The 22,464-nt window shown below is 41.1% G+C and overlaps 1 protein-coding gene across 2 annotated transcripts in view; it reads left to right on the forward strand.

Annotated features, from left to right (window-relative positions):
- Spata16 (spermatogenesis associated 16) overlaps window positions 1-22,464 on the forward strand; it is a 302,009-nt gene that overhangs the window by 33,392 nt on the left and 246,153 nt on the right. For both annotated transcript variants that reach the window (XM_031376462.1, XM_031376463.1), the window contains exon 2: window positions 348-980. In XM_031376462.1, the coding sequence (XP_031232322.1) occupies window positions 366-980 (615 nt within the window). In that variant the 5' untranslated portion in view covers window positions 348-365. The remainder of the gene's footprint in view (window positions 1-347; window positions 981-22,464) is intronic.

Raw genomic sequence — 22,464 nt, forward strand, 5'->3', positions numbered from 1 at the left:
TTTTTTTTTTTTTACTTTTTTGTTTTCTTCTAGAGCTATGTATAAGATTTTCCTATTCAATGATTTTGGCTTCTTATAAGAAGGTTCATTCAGTGCTGTTCAGCCGTAAATTATTTTTCAGGCAACATCGATGTGCTTGGGGTGAGTTCTTACCTTAGTGAGTTTTGAGGCTGAAGCATCCATTGGTCAGTGTGAACAATCAGTGGATAGTATACATGCAGCTGTATGCCTTGTGATAAGTATCTTTGATGAAGAAAACCGGATTGGAAATGCAACTGGCTACTGGCTATAGCAACTGGGGTTTCAAAGTCATTGTTTTCATGGCTTTCTTCTTGTCGCCCCTGCAGGAGTCTAGGGGTGGACCAATGGATTCTAGCAAGAGTAGGAGTTTGGAGACTACGGTGAAGAGAGTCTATCGTGATCTGCTTCTTCCGAAGATAAATACAAGCAAGAAAATGTCCATCTTAACAAATTCCCCCAACAGCCTGGAAGGGCCCCCTGAAATTAAGAAGAGCTGTGGAGAAAAACAAGCTGAAGCCTCAGCTGAGAGAGTCAAACTCACAAAGAGCATCAAAGAAAAACAAAGTAGCGAGTTCGAGAAGGTGGCCCTTAAACGGAAGGCTGACGGTGAAGAGAGGCTGGTGGGAAAGAAAGAGGCCAAGATAATGGAAGGAGAGAATCAGCTAGTCACCACCGTACCTCTGCCTCACATCCCCTTGAAGAACATAATGGATGTGGAAATGAAGCTGGTCTACGTTGACGAAGAGGATGTGAGCTATGAGTTTGCCCAGCCCCACATGTGTCCTGGGCTTCAGGCAACAGGCCAAGCTGCCACCATGATGCCACCTGCAAGTCTCCAGGATGTCACCGCCCTGCCACAGATTGACAAATGGCTTCAGGTAGCCTTAAAGGATGCCAGCTCTTGCTACAGACAGAAGAAATATGCCGTGGCAGCAGGACAGTTCAGGACAGCACTTGAGGTATGGGATTAAAGACAGTATAGATGAGCAGGGACCCATGAAATTCAAAGTTGCAAATTACACTGAGTGGTTCTGACCACAATGTGATGAGAAGTGGTCATGGGGTAAAATTATTTAATATCAGAATTAAGAGTTGCAAAGTTACATAAAGCAAGTAAGATGGGCCAGTAGATTACTGTGCCTTTTCCTGTTTAACATGGTTTTTCTGCTTACAAACCCAGAAGGAAATGGCAACATATGTACAAATGTGGTTAGTTTTATAATTTAGGTATGCATATACCTCCAAAAGCTATGGCACATCAATACGGTGGCGGTCTGTTAAATATATCCTTTCTAAATGCAAGCATTCCATGTGTCCATAAATCGTCCTTTTTATGTAGTCTTTGCAGGCAAACCTTTAGTCTTCAGCACGGGCTGATAATTTACATTGCTATACTTGCTGTACAATGTTCTACATGTTATACTTGTTACAATGCTTGGTACAAGTGACTTCATTTCCCTTGACCCAGCATCCCTTCAAATAGCCGTCCCATTCCAGTGAACTTTATGACGATTATGTCATCTGCAAGCAGGTGAAGCTTGTCTTCTGCACGGCATTAAGAAGGTGCTAGTGGACTGAAATAAACCTAGGAATCACTGTTAAAACACAGAGTAAGTCGTGCGAAAAAGTATGTGGTGTGATGACTCACTAAGCTTGCAGATAGATATGCAGGAAGTACGTAGCTAAAAATTCCAATGGCCTAGCACAATCAGGTCCCCCTGTGTATTTCATTAATTGCAAAAAAAAAAAAAAACATTTCAGTGAATTCTAGATATGCCTCCTGAGCATGGAGACTTCAAAAGGTGAGAGAAAGAAAGTGTGTTCCTTTTGTCTTTTCATCTTGAGAGGCTCAGTATAGTAATATGACATAAATGTGCGTCAAGGGACACCTTGATGGGGGCCAGAGGGAGGTCTAGAGATAATGTAAGGTGCGGTGGTATAGATTTACAAAGTAAAATATTTCCACCACTGTGGGTATGTTAAAAATGTCTAAATCTATAATGAATTACTAGTAGGAAATAATCAACAATGCTATCCCTAAACATTTAAAAAAGGAGCTGAGTATACACACACACACACACACACACGATTCCCAGATAGATATAAAGTGATTCAGTGGCACACAGAGAATCCATCTATTTTCATAAGCGTCATCCGCACCCCAACTGGAAGCATAATGTGCCATGTAAAGCTTGAGGATGTTATTTCTACATAATATTGCCATTAGTAAGTGCTGAGAACCTGGGCTATGCACCAGCCTCTGAGAGGATGAGAGGACTCTCACCTCCACTTTGAGCTATTTCAGCCCCTAGTCCTCTGACTAAGGACAGAATGCTCAAGGAAGACTACAGATAGAGCCCTGGACGTTTCTTCAAGGGTCATCCCATTGCCTGCCGATGTGTCTCCAATAGGCAGATTCTTCATGAAGTAGGATAAAAGAAAGGGTTATCTTTATATCAGTGAAAAAGGATATAAAAAATAAGATATTGTGCTGTAAAACTTCAAATTAGGGCTATGTAAGAGAATACAAGATACCAGTATTAACTGGAAGGAAATACCCAGTTTTCCATAAAACCCAGCGTTCATAATGCTAAAAATCAGCACCAAGATTTAATGACTTGAAGGTGTGTTTGTGCTCAAAAACTGTACCTCCCTCTCCCCCCTCCTTCCATCCCCATCCCCTCCTCCTCCCTCTCCCTCTTTGAGCTCTTCTTTCTCTACTTTTTCCCTTCTCTCTTCCCTGGATTTTAGGAGAGCTTCGGATGCTGACACTAATTACTGGTAATTAACAAAGGTAATTATTTTGAGACCAAAACTTTAGCTTAGACATCTGGCCTAGCTTTTGTTTAATTACCTTGGGAGTTAACTTTGAAATCTTCTCTAGGATGTCTCTTAATAAACAAAAGCTGCTGGGAATGGAAAGGTTTCTTCACTTCTTTAACTCTTCTTTTCATGAACTTAAGCTTGCCGATGTGACACTTCCTTGGGGTTCTCAGATGCTAACATGTAGCACAGCCGTTTTCACATTGCTTGATGTGGCTTTTAAGTGAGGCAGGATGGAGACAAGCTGAGATGACAACCACAACACTAGAGGGAAGGATGCATCGCAAGTTTCTGTGTGTGTGTAGAACATAGTAATATTTAACTATAAATGACAGAAATTGTGAAGTGGGCATCTGGTAGGAGATGTAGATATATTTGTTTCATAGAAGTACATCTAACCAATAAATAAGCAGAGTGTGATCTTCAGAATTTTATATATTATATATATACATACACATGTATATAATATACATATATGTGTATATGTATATACACACATATATACATATATATACATATATATTAAGATATATATGTGTGTATATAAGCATTATATATATACATATATATATATATATATATATATATATATATATATATATATATATTAAGAAGCACTGTCCACAGTGATGTACCCAGTATTCCCACTGCTTTCCTACTGACCAGAATTTCATCATGTAACCATCCAAAGCTGAGGGGGGGGGGGGCTTGGGAAAACATTATTCCAAAAATTTCTCATACTGGGAAGTTCTAGGATACAGGAAGCAAGATAGATAAGGAATCTCTCTCCCCAAGACCATGCTCTAGCCAAAGCTTCTGGAAATTTGAAAATATTTATCAATTGGTATGATATTTCCCAACACATCGAAAAACCTTTCATGGTAGTTTGAATAGGAATGGTCTCATAGGCTCATATGTTTGAGTGTTTGATCGTTAGGGAGCAGTGCTACCTTGACAAGGCGCTGTTGGAGTAGGTGTGGTTCTGTTGGAGGAAATGTGTCACTGGGGGTGGGCTTTGGGGTATCAAGTGCTCAGGCAAGGCCAGTGTCTTTCTCTTCCTGCTGCCTTTAGCCCTGGATATAGAACTCTCAGCTACCTTGTCTGCCTGTGTACCATCATACTCTCTTCTGAAACTGTAAGCCAGCCCCATGAGAGTTGTCATGGTCATGGTGTCTCTTCACAGCAATACAACACTGGCTAAGATACCTTTGTGTTTGACAGTCACAAGCTACACAGATCAATTCTAATCATGTTTTGTGTAAAGATAAAGAGGTCCACAAAGTCTTAGACTTTAACTCCTCAAAAGCAATCAACTCTCAGTATTTCAGAAAATATCAGGTATTTAGGTAAATGTGCTTTTCGAAGTAAATTATCTCTGTGTGCTTTATTTCTCCCTGGTAAACTTGAACCAAGTGTGCAGGTAAGATTAGTTCTGAAGTTTCATTCAAATCAGTCACTATTCTCTCTTGTAATTGTATTCATATCAGAAGTTAAACCATTTAATCAAAAGGCATAAACTGATGATAAAAACAGTAGTTCATATTACTTTTACTCCTAGATGGAGTTTTGGGGAGGTAACTGTGTAAATTCACTCACTAGTGAGTACAAGATTGCTTGACATCTCTTGCTATAATGGCCTTAATACATCAGTTTGATTCCTGGAACGCATAGTTAAGAAGAGAACCAGCTCCTGGGAGATGTCCTCATCCATGTGTGTGCCATGCCACATGCACGTGTGGGTCATGTGCCTATACCCTCAGCAATAATAAATCTAAAATTTAAAAATCTCCTCACTATCAAAATCATAGAGCTTCTTTGGGTAAAAGCGTGTGAAATCACATTTGCATATTACTAAATGCATGCTACTAGTCAATAAATGAGTTAGGTGCCATTAAAATATCGGAAAAAATGTGGGCGAGGGAGAAAGCTCGATACCCTTGCTTCTCTTTTGGAAGATCTGAGTTTAGTCTGAGTTTAGTCTGCAGCACCAATGTCAGTGGCTCACAAATGCTTGTAACTTCAGCTCCAGAGGATCTAACATGCTCTTCTGGATTCTGCACACACACACACACACACACACACAGAGAGAGAGAGAGAGAGAGAGAGAGAGAGAGAGAGAGAGAGAGAGACAGACAGACAGACAGACAGACAGAGACAGAGACAGAGAGAGACAGAAAGACAGAGAGACAGAGAGACAGAGAGAGAGACAGAGACAGAGAGAGAGAGACAGAGACAGAGAAAGACAGAGACAGAGGGACAGAGACAGAGAGACAGAAAGACAGAGAGACAGAGACAGAGAGAGACAGAGACAGAGAGAGACAGAGACAGAGAGAGAGACAGAGACAGAGGGACAGAGACAGAGAGACAGAAAGACAGAGAGACAGAGACAGAGAGAGACAGAGACAGAGAGAGACAGAGACAGAGACAGAGACAGAGAGAGAGACAGAGACAGACAGAGACAGAGAGAGACAGAGACAGAGGGACAGAGATAGACAGAGAAAGACAGGACAGAGACAGAGAGAATATTTTTAAATAGAAAATTGTTAGTCAAACATTCTTGCTATACTCTCATGGGAGGAAGAATTAATTACAATTGCCAACATCCAAGAATATATTAATCAGGTGTTTCTTGTAGCTTGCAGGGAAAACTCTCAAAAGAAAAACTTATCAAAGACTCTAGCTTTGTGGTCTGCACATTGGCACTGTGGCTTTCGCCTTAATCATGGGATTTTAGTATTTCAAAAGCTTCTACCTTCTGAATTAGAGCAGGTCTGTAGACACCCTTTAAGATTTACAGATTCAAAGAGCTCCACTCGAACCAGACATAGAAAACAAGGTTTGACCTCCACAACTGAAGCTGTCCGTTCTCATTGGAACACATGGCAAGGGACTCTAAGGGTACTAATCTTTCCTATCTTCATGCCCAACTGACCTCACAGAGAAATAATTACTCTTTACTCACAACACAGAGCTTGTCCTCTGTGTTGGGTGGTGTGATTTACATTCTGGGGATATCTGCACTCATTCTTCCATTCTGGTCCCCAGATACGCCATGACATGGGTTGTTGCATTGCTGTCGCTGCTGTCACTGCTCAAGGGATGATCAGGCTAAGTGACCTGCCTGTAGTCTGCTAAGACTTGTGGAGCCTGGGTCTGAACACAGCTTGATTCCACAACTTGGTAGTTTAACCAACTGCTGTGTCTGTGCTACTGGGAGAAAGTTGGTTGGAAATAGAGGATTCCAGAGGGACCCACCCCTGCAGAGTTGGAGACTACATTTAAACAAATCCTAGCTGGCCCATGGGGCACATTGAATCCCAGGAGTGCTATGTTTGAGGTTGCCTGACTGAACCATTTACTCTGCTGGTGTGGGCATTGAATGCCCTCCATGGGCCCAAGTGATGGAGGCTTGGATCCCAAGGTGACACTTCAGAAGGTAAGGCAACCTTTGAGAGGCATAGAGAGAGATATGTGCTAGCCATTGAAGGTGTGCCTCAGGAAACTTATGGAAGCCGGGTTCTTTCTCTTTCCTCTCTGGATCATGATGTAAATGAATTTTTTCAGCAGTTCTTTCTGCCATAGCATACTCACAGTGCTTCTTCACCCCAGGTACGAGATGGGGTGGCCAATCATGAATCAGAACATCCAAAACTGTGGAGCATAACAATTTTCTCTATATATACCTTGAACATCCATCTCAAGAGTTGTTATGGCAGAAAGCTCGCACATTTGATCTGATTAGCGCTCTGTATCTCTTCCTCTAACACTCCTTTCTGCCCAACAACTGACCTGGAGGAAACATCTTTCTTCCCTTTGAGCAGTTGTTTCAGCATCAATGGTTCAGAAGTTGGGAATTTCAAGCATCTGTAAAAAAACCTAACTTTTTGAGAGGCTCTCTTAAGAGATTTTATTGCTGTGATAAAACACCATGAACAAGACCAAGTTGGGGAGGAGAAGGTTTCTTTCAGCTCACAACTCTCAGGTTATACTCCACCACTGAAGGAAGTCAAGGCAGGAACTCAAGACAAGGTCCCGGAGACAAAAAAGGAAGCAGAGACTGAGGGAGTACTGCTCACTGTCTTTCTTCCCCAAGGTTGACTCAGCCTCCTTTGTTATACACCTAAGAGCTCCTTCCCACAGGCCCACAGTGGGATGGGCCTGTCTACACCAATCAACAGTTAAGAAGATGCACTACAGGCCTACCTACAGAGAACCTTTGGAGGCAGTTTCTCAAGTGAGGGTCCTCTTCTCAGACAGCTCTAGCTTGTGTCAAGTTGGCCAAAATAACCAGCACAGTGGGTGGGGGTGGGAGTAGGTTGGCAAGAGCATTCCAAATCATACCACCACTGTGTGATCAAAGATGGGGCGGCTTAACATCACTATGTCACCAAAGAGGGAGCAGCTTAACAACCACCCCAAGACAAACAAACAAACAAAAACTAGAATAGAAAGAAAATGGAAATGACATACTCTGCAAATGGAGGACGTTTTGAAAATGGATTATATTGTAATTTTATAGAAAGTTCACTAAGTTGTCTGTTTCTCATTTCACCTTAGATTAGTAAAGCATGGGTCTTAGAACCATCTTTTGGGAATCATTGTTCTAGAACACATTTCCCTTATGGTAATCTTTAAGTCTCCAAGACAATGGAGTCTGCACCAGGCCTTCTGATAAGATTACTCCCAGTGTAATGGAATTTGGTAGGAGGCAGGTCCATTTTGGAGCCCATTCAAGGGGGTTTATTTAATGAAGTAGCAAAAATATCTCATTATAGGGCAGCCTCACCTATAATTGCTCTACTGAGAATAATTCTGTAGCAAGTCTCTAGGGCCTCACAATGTGGATATCCCAGAAAGCTTAATTTAAATGGATTCTAACACAGTCCTGCTTTGTGCAGTAGAATCAGGTACTGAGTACGTGGGCTGTCGTTTTACACAGCTGTGGGTTGTATCCTGATTTCAATATAGAGTTCTCTTTTATTGTTTTCATTAGCATACAAAAATGAGATGCATTGGTACATTTTCATACTTAGATCATTCTACTTTATCCTTATAGCCACCCATTGTCTTCACCTCCCTGCTTGCTAGATTCTTTATTAGCAGTCATTCATTCATATATGTGTGTGTGTGTATGTATATATTCACATATACATGCATATATATACATTATATATATTTTTACTACCTTTTCTTATATCTCTTCCATCAGACTTTTTCCTCCACCCTCACACGAAACCTTTCTATTTTGTGTCACACACACACACATAAACATTTAAATTTAAATTCTACATGTAAGAGATAACATGATATTTGTCTCTCCAAGTCTGGGTTATATTGCTGAACACGATGACTCTCAGCTGCATTTTTCTGAAAATGTCATAATTTCACAATTCAAATTTCTTTACAGCTAAACGAAATCATATATGTGTGTGTATATAGTGTATATAAAGATATAATTATTTATCCAGTCAGTGTATATACCTAGGTTTGTTCCAAATTTTGGCAGTGGTGACTAGAGTATAAATGTGCAAGTACCTCTGTAGTATGTTGACTTAGAATCTTTCAGGTATATACACAAGAGACGCAGAGTTAGGTCATAAAGTCTTTCCATTTTTGGCTTTTTGAGAAACCTTCACACAGATTTCCATAGTCATTGGACGGGCCTATGTTCATACTGGGACTCTTCTCTCTCGATATCTTCACCAAAATTGGAGCAAAATCTTTGTTGTTTGTTCATCTGAGTAGCACCATGTAGAAAAGGATTCCAAAGATTGAAAAACTAAGAAAATGACCCAATCAATAAATGAGATAATGAATCACACTGACAGTTCTCAAAGGAAGGATTTCTAATGGTCAATAAGTATTTGAAAATGTTCACCATGATTAGCCTTCAGGGAGATGCGAAGTCAAACTGCCTTGAGATCCAGCTTGTCTTCCTTCTGTGAAGAAAACAAAGGGAAGCAAGTTGTGAGGAGCTTGCCCTAAACCCTGCTCTAGTTCAAGACCTTCACTTTCAAATGTGTTATCACAGCAGCTCCTCAAGTTAGCTACTCACACCCCTCTTAGAGGCGAACAAAACAAGACAAAAACCTGGTGTTTTCAAAAGCTAACCTACTTCCTTAAGGGGCCACACCCAGTCTACGGGGAGGCTCTTCACACTCCAGGTTCTTTGTTCTTCCCACTGAAAGGTGCATGAAAGTCACATAGGGAGACTGCTTAAAATGCAGATCTGACATGCCTCACTTCAAATTAAGTTCCCCAAATGTTGTCAGTGGTGCCCTTCCAGGAGCCACTCGAGGTAGCAGGGGCCTATGCCCAGACAGTAGTTGGCTGTTAGGTGGCTGCCGTCATCCCTTGGGCATGCCATCAGGAAACTGTTCTGGATGCCTACCATCACAGATCTAGGCAGCCACCTAAGTACAGGGCTGTAATGAGCACGATGCTGAGTTTTTGGAGTCAGAATCTCTGCCTGATGCTGTCTTCCTGTGTGGTGTTGCCGATCCACTCTTTTTCACTCTTCAGAGTGCAGTGAGGGAGAAATGCAGTAGCCTGTGGCCAAATGCTGTCATGCAGGATGTCAGCAACGGCTTAACTCGAACCATGATGAAAGCATAATTTATGAACAAGTTATAACAGGTCTCAACGTTTTGAGCCTCACACAACGTATTTAAAACTTAAAAAGTTTAAGATGTCAGCATTCCAAAGGGTTTTGCCCAGCTGCTTGTTAATAGCATTGTTAATCCACAGTCGTCCTTTTGGGTGATCGACACTGAAAATGTGCCACCCTAAGCACCTACCTACTGTGCACACAATTCTGGGCTTGGTCTTGAGAACCAGGAAACAAAAAAATCTAATCTGCTTTAATTATATTTACAATTGTCCAAACAATAACCCAAATAATTCATTGTTCCCTACTATATTACTCTCTTGGAAAGAATGATCTCCATCAAAGAGCGTTGTAAATGATTAGCTGCTTGTGACAAAAAAAAATATAAGCCTTCTCTTAAATGCACAAATCAGGAAGCCAGAAATAGTTCATTTTCTCTCAGTTGCCAGGTATAAAGTGTTGAACTTTGTATGCTCAGGATTAGACATTTCAGTTTTTCATTGTTGCTGGATTTGTTCATCCCACAACCAATAAGAATTTGGTGATTAAAGACCCTTGAAAAATGTTAGCAAATTTTTATGCCAGAAAAATACTTAACGTGTGTTTCTCTTGACCTCAAAAGATAAAATAATAAACTGAACGATTTTCTTTTCCTCCGTTTCTTCGTTGACAGTATTATACATGCACACAATATGCACTGATTATCCTCATTCCTACCCTGTCCTATCTCCCGCCCACCTTCACTCTTGCCCTCAAATTTCACTCTCTTTCCTGTCTATCTTGTTTGTGGACCAGGGAGGTTAGCCAGTGACACCAGGGTTTTGCAGGTATCTATCAGAGCACAGTGGGCTCAGAAGTGGAGAGACACAACTGAATGCAATGACGACCTCTCTCCCAGAATCTACCAGGAAGCAATAGTTGTAGTTCAGCAGTAAGGGATTGGGGCACATGAGCTCTTTCCTCCATGCATAACTGATTGTTAACAAAACCAGTTTTCTACGTGTTCATTGAAAGTAACTACAGCTTCCTTGAGTCCCTGACTGTAGTGAAAGGATTGCTCTTTTTTCTTTTTTGAGCTTGCTTTTCATAGCCCTGTTCTTTATCTTCTACTTCCTACTTTCTTCTGACTCCCTCTTCCAAAATATTGTCTTGAGCTGTAAAGGTGATAAAAATGTGTTCTTTAGGGATGGTCCCTCAGCTGTCCCTAACCCTCAGCATCTTGTACAACCATCTGCATTCAGTACAGTTTAATGCAGAGAGAGCGTTCTTTGATCAAGACTGCGCGAGTACTTTTTGTCTGAGTCTAAATGGATATTTAGGAGGTAGTTTGATGCTATTCAGTTTATTTAAACAATAATACACTATCCCATTAGACCTATGACCTTTCCAGGCATGAGTTGTAAACTGGCTTATAATACTAGGCATGGATTCTCTCCTGTGGGAACAGAATTCTAATGCAGTTAGAAGGTGGTTGATTGTCACCATGACAGTCATGCCGCTACTGCATGGGGAGGCATATCTTGCCTAACAAGTTGGTTTTGTAGCTCTTAAGGTTCATGAGAATAAAAAAAAAAAAATGTGGTTTTTAAGTAATTAAGCACTAAGAAAAATAAGTCTCTAGAAAAATTAAAATTTACAAATATAAAAAAGAGGTGTTGTTAACACCAAGTATGTCTCTCCTTATCACTGCCCTGAGGAATAAGAACTCAGATGCAGGAACAGAGACCTGACATCCCAGTACCAAGACTGAACATCCATTTCTGGGTCATGTATTTTTCTCTGCTTTCCGTTGTTTGATGTGTTGTTATTTATATGTTAAGGACACTTCTCCCCTAAAATGTGACCTTAGCTGGATGTGCAGAAGGACTTTGGACATACAGCTTCTAATTTAGTTACTTCTGGTGATTCCCATCTCACTCAATGGAACCACAGAGGTTACAGCAGTGAAAGTATGCCGAGAAGAACTGGTCTCTGCTTAGAGCAGAAATGGATCTGAGAGTCCGAGCATTATTATCAAGGATGGGAAGTCTGACAGTTCTCCGATCTGACACGATGAAAACTTTACTCCCAGATAAGCCGGGTTCTGCCGCCCCCTTCCTCTCTGACTGTCCTGACTCGTATCGAGCTGCCCTCCGTTGTCCATATAGAATCGCTTATGGGCAATACAGGGAAGGGAGCACAACTTCCTCCCTGGTATTCAGTGCCCATAGTATGGGAGATAAGGCAAGTGAGGCCTTATGGGTAGTTGGCTATCGGAAGAGAACCAAGCTTTCCTGCTACTCCAGTGGCGTAGAGAACACAAGCAGTGCAGGGGAGGCTTCAAATAAATTAGTCTGCACTGGCTTTTTGTCACTTTACAAATGAGAGAAGAATCACAGTCCACTGGATAAGAACACCAATCTCATAGTTCTAAATATAATTTTAATGCCCTGGAGATCTACTGAATGTATGTGGCCACTGTCAGAGAGTCTGCCATAAATGTGTAGGATCCGCACCATGGGCAGACCTTACACAGTGATCATGTTAGCCCCATGAAAAGAATATTGATTGAACAACTACAGGTTGAAAATCCACTATCCTACATGATCATAATTTCTTCTCCTTTTAATAATTTACAATAGGTATAACCCATGTCAAAGTATTTTAAAAAGAATTGGTAGATATATAAACATCCTAAAACTATTTTTAAACACCCAGAGACAAGTATAGTGGTTCAAACCTGTCATCTCAGTACTTTAGCCACATGAGGATCAAAAGTTTGAGGCATACTGGGCTACATAATGAAACAAGCCGTGCATCAGAATAAAACCAAGAGGCAATCCAGATCACATGTCAGCCATTTTGATGTGGTTATTACTTGAGGAGTATGCATCCCAAAATGTCCCAGTGACTGCTCCTGCAATCTTCAACATCTGAATTCTATGCAATCCATATGTGTAAGCTCAGAATGTGCCAAATTAAAAACAAAAAGCAAAAATAAAAATATTTTTAAATGGCATGAAAAATTTACTCTTTGGATGCCCGCATTTAAAATAATCTCAAATGAATTCAAAAGAAAACGAATTTGCTTAATGACTCCTCTCCTGTTAAATGCCTAGAAATATGTTGATGCTAAACTCTGATTAATGGCTAGTTAGTTTCTCTGACTGAAATACTAAAATCATTTCATGTCTGAAGACCTCACAAATATGCTTGATTGTTCCATAAGAAACTGATCAAGATGAGTGAGGTCACTTCTATACATCACCGGGGTCATTTTTGTTTGATTCAAGTGATAGTAAATGTTAATGTAATTTTAAAATAGTTAACTCTGTAATTACTACAAATCAAATCCCTATCAACCCTGCTATAGAATTCTTATGCATCCCTACATAGTAATGAAACTGATGATCCTCTCAGGACTCACATGCACTAAAACTGATGATTCTAATGCACATACTAGAAAATACTACCAAATACCACTCCTGTTATCTAAGTTTATTTTCTAAATTTTTTGGCAGAGATAACAAAGCTACACAAAATGAAAAATGGTGGTCCCACTCTTTCCTCCCCCTCACGCCCACTTCCCCATTTCAGCCCTGCTTCCTAGTGCAGCTCAGTGTTTAGACAGATGCATGCCATTGCTGGCTAGAAGAAACCCACTCTAGTCTGTCCCAGAAACCTATCATGGAGTGGGGCTGTAGGTTACTCTTCTGATTCTGCTATGTACAAGAAAGTTGTTGGCAATTTCTGTTTCAATAGTTAATTTTTGTCTCCCCTGTTGCTTCATTTGATATTCAATAAGGCAAGAGACACATTATTGCCACCTGGGAGATAATCCTATCCCTATCATAGGCAGATTTAATCAGGCAGGGGTGATATCCAAGGAAATGGATTTCATTGCAAGATCTCTGTGTGGTTTCCTAGGTATATGCATTGTTACGGAAACCTAGAACACTAGACTTGTATATACTCGGTCACCATCAACTTTATATCAAGAAATAAATAAATTCTGGCGTATTTGTTTTGGCCAGTGGTGGTGGTAATGGTAGTTCTAGTTGCTAATAAACAGCCATTACGTTTGGGGATGAACTATATAATAAAGTCAAGCACAAATCATTTTTATAAAAATTATACTACTTGAGTAAGAATCCATCATGAGCCCTGAATGTACATCATTCCTGCCCCCCCAACTCCTGTGTCCTCCCTCCCAAATTCATGATTGCTTCAAGTATTCTCATATGAATATACACACATATACACACATATATACATATTCATTATATATACATATATATATATATTGTATAATATATATAAAGTTGAGATGGAGCCGAGAAGAAAAGGAGTGGGTATTGCTGTTTTTCATTTTGTGTAGCCTTACAATAAATTTGGAAAATAAAATTAGATTGTGGGAGTGGCATTTTGTAACATTATCCTGAATTTGTATGAGAACCATCAGTTTTAGTTCATATGAGCCTTGAGAGGATCGTTGGTTTGATTACAAATGGGATTGTATAAGAATTCTGTACCTGAATTGATACACATCATATACATTTATGTATATGACATGTATTGATTCATGATATGCCCATTTAGGTTTGCTTGTTTGTACATGCATGAAGCTAACCACTTAGGACTGGACTACCGAATAGGAGCTCATCCCTGGAGGAGACTGACTCCCTGTCTCAGCAGGCACTGGAGAACCTGTGGTCCTTCATCTAGTGCTGGGACCATACAGTGATTCCCCTGCCACACTGGCGTGTAAGCTGGGCCTGCTACTATGCTGCTTGCTGAGAGTTCACGGATGTAGCTTCCTTCCATGGCATAGAGCAGGTTCTGTCTTACAGCATACGTTCTAGGCTTCTGACCCTCACACTCTCCCAGCCCCGTCTCCATGAGTTTCCCTGACTTTAGGTACAGAGGTTGTGTTGTGGATCTGTCAGTTGGGTTGGGCACCACACAGTCACCTCTCCTCTGCATTTTGACAGATTGTGGCTATCTATAATAGTTGCTGTCTGTTACAAAAATAAGCTTCTCAGATGAGGGGTAACAGCTGTTCTTCTCTGTGCATATATAGGTAAACATTTAGATTACAGTAGAAATTATGTAAGTTTAGGAAAATGGCACTAATGGATTTTCCTCTGAGGTCAGTCACTTCTCCAGCCATGGGTAGTTGGCAATGCTTACAATAACGGTCATGAACTCCTTCCAACTAAAAAGCTGTAAGTCCAGTTAGACAGCTGCTGGTTTCCCTAAGACTAAAGTGCTACTTCTGCACTATCGTAGACCTCTTTCCAGACCAGTGGTAACTGATAGGAGGACCAACTACACCTCTGCCTTGGACAACACCTTGCACAACACCTTCTGAAGCTGAGGGAGTTCTGAAAAAGGAAACCTCCACATTAGTTCCAGGTCTGTTCCTCGAAGTCCCGTGTCAGAGGTGTACAGTGCCTTCAGAAATAGGAAATGATTTTCATGTACTTGGAGGCAACCAAGGGCAGTGGAAGTCATCTGCATGATTTGGAAGTCTCTTAGATGTCTCTAACAACTTGAAAGAAGATGTCCTATCCCTGACACAGGGGTCTCTGGTAAATTTAACCAAATTATTAAGTACTCACTTTTCTACTTTCTTTCATCTTGTCAGATGACGGTACGGTAAGAGAACATTATGCAACAAAGATTTGGATCTCATGGTATTTAGAGTCAAACGCTAGACATGGTTCTTATCGCTGCTAATGCATTAGAAATCTATCACATGTAGGCTAGGTATGTGGCTCAGTGGATGAGGCACTTGCTGTGCAAGCATGGAGCACCTGTGTTTAAATCCTAGGATCCATAGGAAAATCTCTAGGCGCTCTTGAGCCAGCTACCCAGGCATACATAGGGGCTACTGACAAAAGGCTATTATCACAAAGTACGGGACAAAGACCAACATCAGAGGTTGCCCTCTGACGTCCACACATGCGCATGGCACACATGTGGCAGTACTCACACATACATGAACACGAACAAATCAAGTGTCCAGTGTTAAGTCTAAAGAGCAAGGGGTTAGGATGGCAACATTTGACAAGGTCCGTGGATAATGAGAGCAAGTGATGTAGCAGACATTATGTGTGAACTTTTCTACCTTTGTAATAATCCAGTAAGATGGAAACTATCATCTCAATGAAAGGAAAAATAGATTTAATAAAACATGAAGTACTCATAGAAAAGACAAGAGGATTTTTACACCAGGCCTCAAAAGATAAATAGCTGAATGGAAAAATAGGGTAGAGAGAGAGAATGGGAGGTGAGCTTGTTGTTTGAATAAGAGCAACTTGATTGGCAACATGGAGACTTAAAGAAGAAGCATAGAACAGAGTGCATGCTGGCTGGAGGTAGGTGTGGGGTTGTAATAAGGCTGGATAGATGGAGCAGTATTCTAGAGAGTTTTAGACACCAGAAAGACATTGAAATTGGTGTTGAAGGCAGGACATGAGACCTTGATGTAATATGCTGGTTATTTTTCCATTATACAAGGCTTGATTTGTGATGAAACAGCAAGAGTGAAGAAGACAGGAGAGAACGGGAAAGAGAAATCAGTAAGTTAAAATGAAAAGGAATTGGTGTCATCAGGATAACAGAGAAGAATGGCGGGGGAAGACAGACCTAGAAACCGACTGGGCACCAGGAACCATGGAGTTTTGTCATGTAGTAGTGTTGCACATCATCCAGTAGGCAATGAAAAGTCTGAAAGGACCATTGTGGAGACAGGTTGAGTACAATTTTTATTTTTATTATCCACTCCAGAGTAGAGAAAAATACATTATTCAATTCCGAGTCCTGACCTGTGAGTAAGTTGTGAATCAACTTAATGGAGTGTGACTGATACTGTGTTTAATTGAAATCATGAATCTGAATGTAAGGAAGCACATAAGAAGGAATAGAGGAGAAGAAAAGAGAAAAGAGGAGGGAGGAAGAAAGAAGATGGGGAGAGGAGGGGAAGAGAGGAGAAGACAGGAGAGGAGAGAGGAAAAGAAAAACATTTGAGTTTATTGAACATTGGAAGGCAACTTTTCCTTTGAAAGGCTTATTCTGTGTATTTAGGCATATATCTCTCTATAAAAACCAGATTAAGTAAGAGAAAAGAATGAAGGGAAAGAAAGAAATACTATTTTTCATGTGCTGGGGAGAATCAAAGTTTGCGAGGGGAAAGCATGCATCCCGCTGTGGGTCTTGATGCTAAGGGTGTGAAAGCCACAGCGTTGGAGGCAGATTTGAGAATGAAAATACTAGAAGCCATTATAAGACTCTGGGTGTGATTACAGACGAGACATGTAAGGGCAGAACAGAGTCAACAATATTAGCAAGTGGGGAGAGGAGAAGGCAAGAGAGAGAAGCAAAGAATGGGGAGGAGGGAGGAGAAATGGAGGGGGAGAGGAGAAGAGGGATGGAGGAAAGGAGAGAGGAATGGAGGGAAGAAGAGAGGGATGGGGAGAGCAAGAGATGGAGGGAGGGAGGAGGAGAGAGGGAGAGCGAGAGGGAGAAAGGGAAGGAGGGACAGAACAAGGGACAGAGGGAGATGATGAAAATTTGCAGACCCAGAACCACTTTGTAAGGAGTAAAGCCACGCCAAACAGGACAAGCATTTGAAGAACTGAAGAGACCCAGCTCCTGACTGCAGTGTTGCTGGGAAGGCAGTAGCCAGGCTCACTGTTACAACACATCCAGCAAAAAAGCACAGGCAGTGCCTGGCGCCACCTGAAATATCAAAAAGGGACAATGGCAAAATCCTGAAGAACATGAATAATTAAGAAAGGGATGGCCCCCAAGCTGGGAAACTAAAGGATTAAATTCAGTAATAATGGAGAAGTGGTCACTCATCAAAGACTGGGAAAATAGCCAGTTAACAAATTCCCAGGAGTTAGGTAGTAAGCTGCAAACATGGGGAACTACCCAGGTAACAGGAAGGGGTGAGGGGCAGACACACAGCACAACACACAGCACAGCACCCGGCACACAGCACAACACACAGCATACCACACAACACACAGCACACCACACAGCACACACACAGCATACTACACAACACAACACACAACACACACACAGCACACCATACAGCATACCACACCACACACCATACAACACACACAGCACACCACACAGCATACTACACAACACAACACACAACACAACACACAGCACACCACACCACACACCATACAGCACACACACAACACAACACATAGCACACCACACAGCACAGCACACCACACCACACCACACAACACACAGCATACCACACAACACACCACACCACACCACACCACACAACACACAGCACACCACACAGCACATGTGCAGTGAAGATTGGGATACGCTCTGATTAAAGGCCTGAGATTCTCTTTGGGATACAAACGGACTCCCTCCTGCAATTTTTTACTAGCTGATGGTCTATACCAAGTAGATGTCGGCTTGTAATCCCCTTGTGCAGACATGATCCTGGAAACCCCAGCCAGCCCAGCCAAAGAGCAAGGGGGGGTTGATGAGTAGCACTGCGAAGGGGTGATGGTCTCTTGGTCCCTTGTACCCCTGCCTCCTTTCTCCCGTGTGGAGGGGTGATGGTCCCTTGGTCCCTGTACCCCTGCCTCCCTTTCTCCCGTGTGGAGGGGTGATGGTCCCTTGGTCCCTGTACCCCTGCCTCCCTTTCTCCCATGTGGAGGGGTGATGGTCCCTTGGTCCCCTGTACCCCTGCCTCCCTTTCTACTGTGTGGTTACTAACAGAAAAGCACTAGTAGCAAAAACGTACAGAGATTGTGCAAACTGTTCCAGTGATAAATTGCTTTTATAACACACCTTTAAAGTTAGTCAACAAGGTTGTTTGTATATTTTGACATGTTCATTTATATTTATTGGATTTTTCCCCTTGTTTTTCATATTTGAAATATTACTGAATAATTGTTTATGATGACTCCGGGGAAATGTATCCATGTATATACTAGCGAGCACAGCATTTTAATAAATGAACTGCTTTACTCACCTAGAGTTTTCAACAGGTTACCTTAAATTACCCATAAGCAAGAACTCCCCAGGGGCCTTAGGAGCACACTGTGTGTGCATGGACGTGCAAGCGTGTGTCTGCTGGTCCCGTGTTGGGTGCTGTCATGCGGTTTGCTGTGGCTCATTCTTGGAGCACTGGCTTCCAGATAGGCATGAGAATTATTTGTTGGCATGAGAAGCTTTAATCAATCCAGAAATGTTTTTAAATACCAAGCAGAATGGTGAAAAAATAATCAATATTCCCACTCTCTGATGTTTTCAGAAGGTGTGAATATCAGTAACAGGAAATTTCACACCAGTTGATTGGTTTTCGTTTTCATCATTTCCTGGTCTCCAGTTTTATTTTAGCAATTTATAAAGCAAAATAAAAAGATATTTAAATGAATTTAAAGTAGCTCATCCTTGGTATCAACATCAAATTCAGAATGAACTGATTTAACTCTTATTTACATGGGCAAAAAAACAAAACAAAACAAAAAAAAAAAAAAAACAGCAAAGACAGTGTCTGCGCGATTGTGCTCCTAACACTGCAACACATGTCATCTCACACCACAGGACCTCTATGCTGACACCTGGCGGCCCGCTCAGCAAATCTGGCCCACCCTGAGAGCCTTTCCTCTTTAAAGCAAGCGTGTGAGCCTTGCAGCTTGGGTGGCATGAACACTGAGAATGTATTTGAAAGCAGGTTCTGATGTCTAGTGTTTGTGGTCAGAGTTCAGCTAGGAGGCAGAATTTGGAGAGCAGTCTTCCACATGGGATTGTCCACTTGAGAAATCACAGTGCTTTATCAATGTCCCTTGTTAATTTAAGCTGCAAAGAGGTAATTTAGAAAAAAAGAAAGAAAGAAAAAGAAAATGAATTCCAGACATCCCGGATAAAAGAGGGAAGAGGTATTGGTGTTCAATATATATATATATATATATATATATATATATATGTCTACATATATATACATACATATATGTATGTATATATGTATATATGTGTGTATATATATATATGTGTGTGTGTGTGTGTATATATATATACACACATATCATGCCTCTAAGCACACCCTGGTGCCAGGAGCTAAGACAGAGAGCTGCTTGGTAAAAAATCAGTTCACCCATACTCTGTTGACTGGCCCATGGAAGGGGCATGCTAACTATCTCATTCCTTCTCTTACATATATTTCAAATAGTTCATTTTTTGAATAGCAATGTACTCACACAGTTAAAATGGGAGAAATTTCATACCCTATACTCCAGAAACCAACTTCATTTCCAAAGAGGCAAACACTGTTTAATTTCTTTTTTTTTTTTTTTTTTTTTTTTTTTTTTGGTTTTTCAAGACAGGGTTTCTCTGTGTAGCCCTGGCTGTCCTGGAACTCACTCTGTAGACCAGGCTGGCTTTGAACTCAGAAATCTGCCTGCCTCTGCCTCCCAAGTGCTGGGATTAAAGGTGTGCACCGCCACCGCCCGGTCTGTTTAATTTCAATACCATAAACAGAAACAGGATGGCAATACACAGTAGTCTCCCTCTATCTAGACTTTTCCTTGCGAGGGTTGAAGCCCCGTATGTATCAGGACACCACATGTTCCTCCCTCTCACGTCATGATGTTCCATTAGCTTAAGGACATACGTCAGCCTTGATGAACACCTAGGGTATTTGCAGTACCTTGCAGTCAGAGGTGGTCCTACGGAAAATAACCTTGAACACACACCCACACACCCTTGTGCAAGGACGCAGGCATGTGCAGGCTATGGTCCTAGAGTTTACACGGTTTTGAAATTCTGACAAGCATCCCACATTACCGCATCATCCCCACATGAGCAAGCCTGTCTTTCTTTATTCTCACCAAACCATCATGTTGCCACATTTTATCGTTTCCAAAATCATAGCTTTAAGAAACATGAAGCAGATGCATGACTTGAGCAGCTGCACATTTGCTTGGATCCCTTCCTTCTCTTTTTTTTCTTCATGTTCTGTCCTAGCGTTCTTATACATCCCGGCTCCCTAATGCCTTAGCAAGGTACGGAATTTATGCTGGGAACAAGCTGGGAAACTCCTTTGCAGGTAAATGCATTTGCTACATGTGAGGCTTGCTTGGTAGAGTAGCTGAAAGCCACTTTACTTCCTCTTTTAATTTATGTTCCTTTATAAACTTGCATTAAGACCCCAATTACTGTCCCTTAGCAAGACCGGTGCTGACCAGAGCACCCACTGACTATGCCAGGAGGAGACTGTCTCTAAAATAAAGTACGTGGTCATGTTTTCAAGAAATGGGATAACAGTTAAGCAATAACATTTATGAAAAAAAAAAACTCTTCATCTACAAAATTTGAACCCTACTCATGCAAGTAAGGTTCATGCAAAAAAAGCATTGTTTCTCTTAGATTGAGAGATTCTAAACTCTACAAAGGCTGCTTTGGTAATTTGAGAATTAGCATTTAAGATTAGAATGTCTTTGATTTGGTGTTATTTCTAGTATGTCAAATGCAGTTCTGCTATTTCTTGTGGAGAAACTCTTAGAGGAGAAATAGAGTGGGTGGTACTACTGAAAACTGAATATCACCTGGAATCGGCTTAGTACTACAGTTCTACTCATTGTGAGGTATTGCTCCTGGTTCAATTCTGTGGAAACTGTTATATCTCAGTTAGTATCGCGTATAATCCATTGTTTTCTCCTGCTACATATTTACTCTAGAACAAGGGACATAAAATGTCAATCAATAATGACTCTGACAAACATGATTTCTATCCCAGGATTCTGTCCAAGAAATGGTAACACTTGAAAAAAAAAAAAAAAGGATAGTTTTCTTCTATGACATCAGCAGACCAGTGCCAAATGTTGCTTTTCAATTGCCTCCAGTAATACTTTGAAAAAAAAAAGAAGAAGGTTATAGCCGGATGACAGATGGGTCAATTTATGAATTACTTTATTTACTCTTCATTCCTAAGAAATGAAAGAGAAAGAAACTTTTAACTTCACCTTGACAGTAGATTTTCTTTTTTGGGTTTTGGTTTGGTTTGGTTTTTTGCCTAAGACTGTTTTTATTTGAATGCTTGGAAGTGGTTTTTTTATTCCATTTTGTTTTACTGTTCATGTTCTAAAGTCACTGGGTGGTTAGTGTGCATCAACACTTGACTTACTAAACCTCAAAAGAGGTTGGGATCATTATTAACCTCCTACAGATACAGAAAGAAGAGTTTCTGAGACGTCAAAGTCATATTCCTAGCAGGCTGCTGGGCCCAAGTTTGAACAAATGCCTACTGGTTCGCAAAGTGCACCATCTAACTGCTTGGATTATCAGTGGAGTAGGAACCATGTTTCCAATAAACTCTTACACTGAACCCTAAGTAATGGGTGAAACGTTTTCCACATTGCCCAACTGGCGCCGCATAAAGGGCACATAAGCAGAATAAATGCACGCAGCTGTGAGCTCAGTGCACTGGGAAGGAAAAAACAAAGACTGGGAGGCCAAGCAAACACTCCTGTGATGTGCCCTCCTTGCTCCCCAACCCACCTCCGACTCCATGGAAAGGAAATGGAGTTTGACAGTAAAAGACCAGGACTCGTGTCTATCTATCTGTCTCCATCCATGAGACAGATAAAACAGCTTACTTTTCATGGCAACTAAAAGAAAGAAAGAGATGCACCCCAAGCCCTTCAAGGATCTCTTCACCAGAGGTGGTGGCTCTTTTTCCAGTGCCATTTCACAGAGAACCTACCTGTGTGTATACTTTAGCATAGATACCTGCTGGGAGATATATGTCTAACCTTAACGAGCATTTCCCAAAGAGTTACAACCACAAGCTTGTAATTTACCTTTAGCTCCAAATTACCTCCATTTTTAAACCATTATATAGAAATATAATGCCCAAAAGGTGGATTTGGGTTTAAATATGTATGATTCCTCTATCTAAATAGTCTTTACACAAACCACAAAGAGAGAGGGTGACTGTCGGCTGCTGCCTGACAATGCGAGAAATGAGACACTGTAAGGAG

The sequence above is a fragment of the Mastomys coucha genome, unplaced genomic scaffold (genome assembly GCF_008632895.1).
Source record: "Mastomys coucha isolate ucsf_1 unplaced genomic scaffold, UCSF_Mcou_1 pScaffold17, whole genome shotgun sequence".
NCBI classification, from domain to species: Eukaryota; Metazoa; Chordata; class Mammalia; order Rodentia; family Muridae; genus Mastomys; species Mastomys coucha.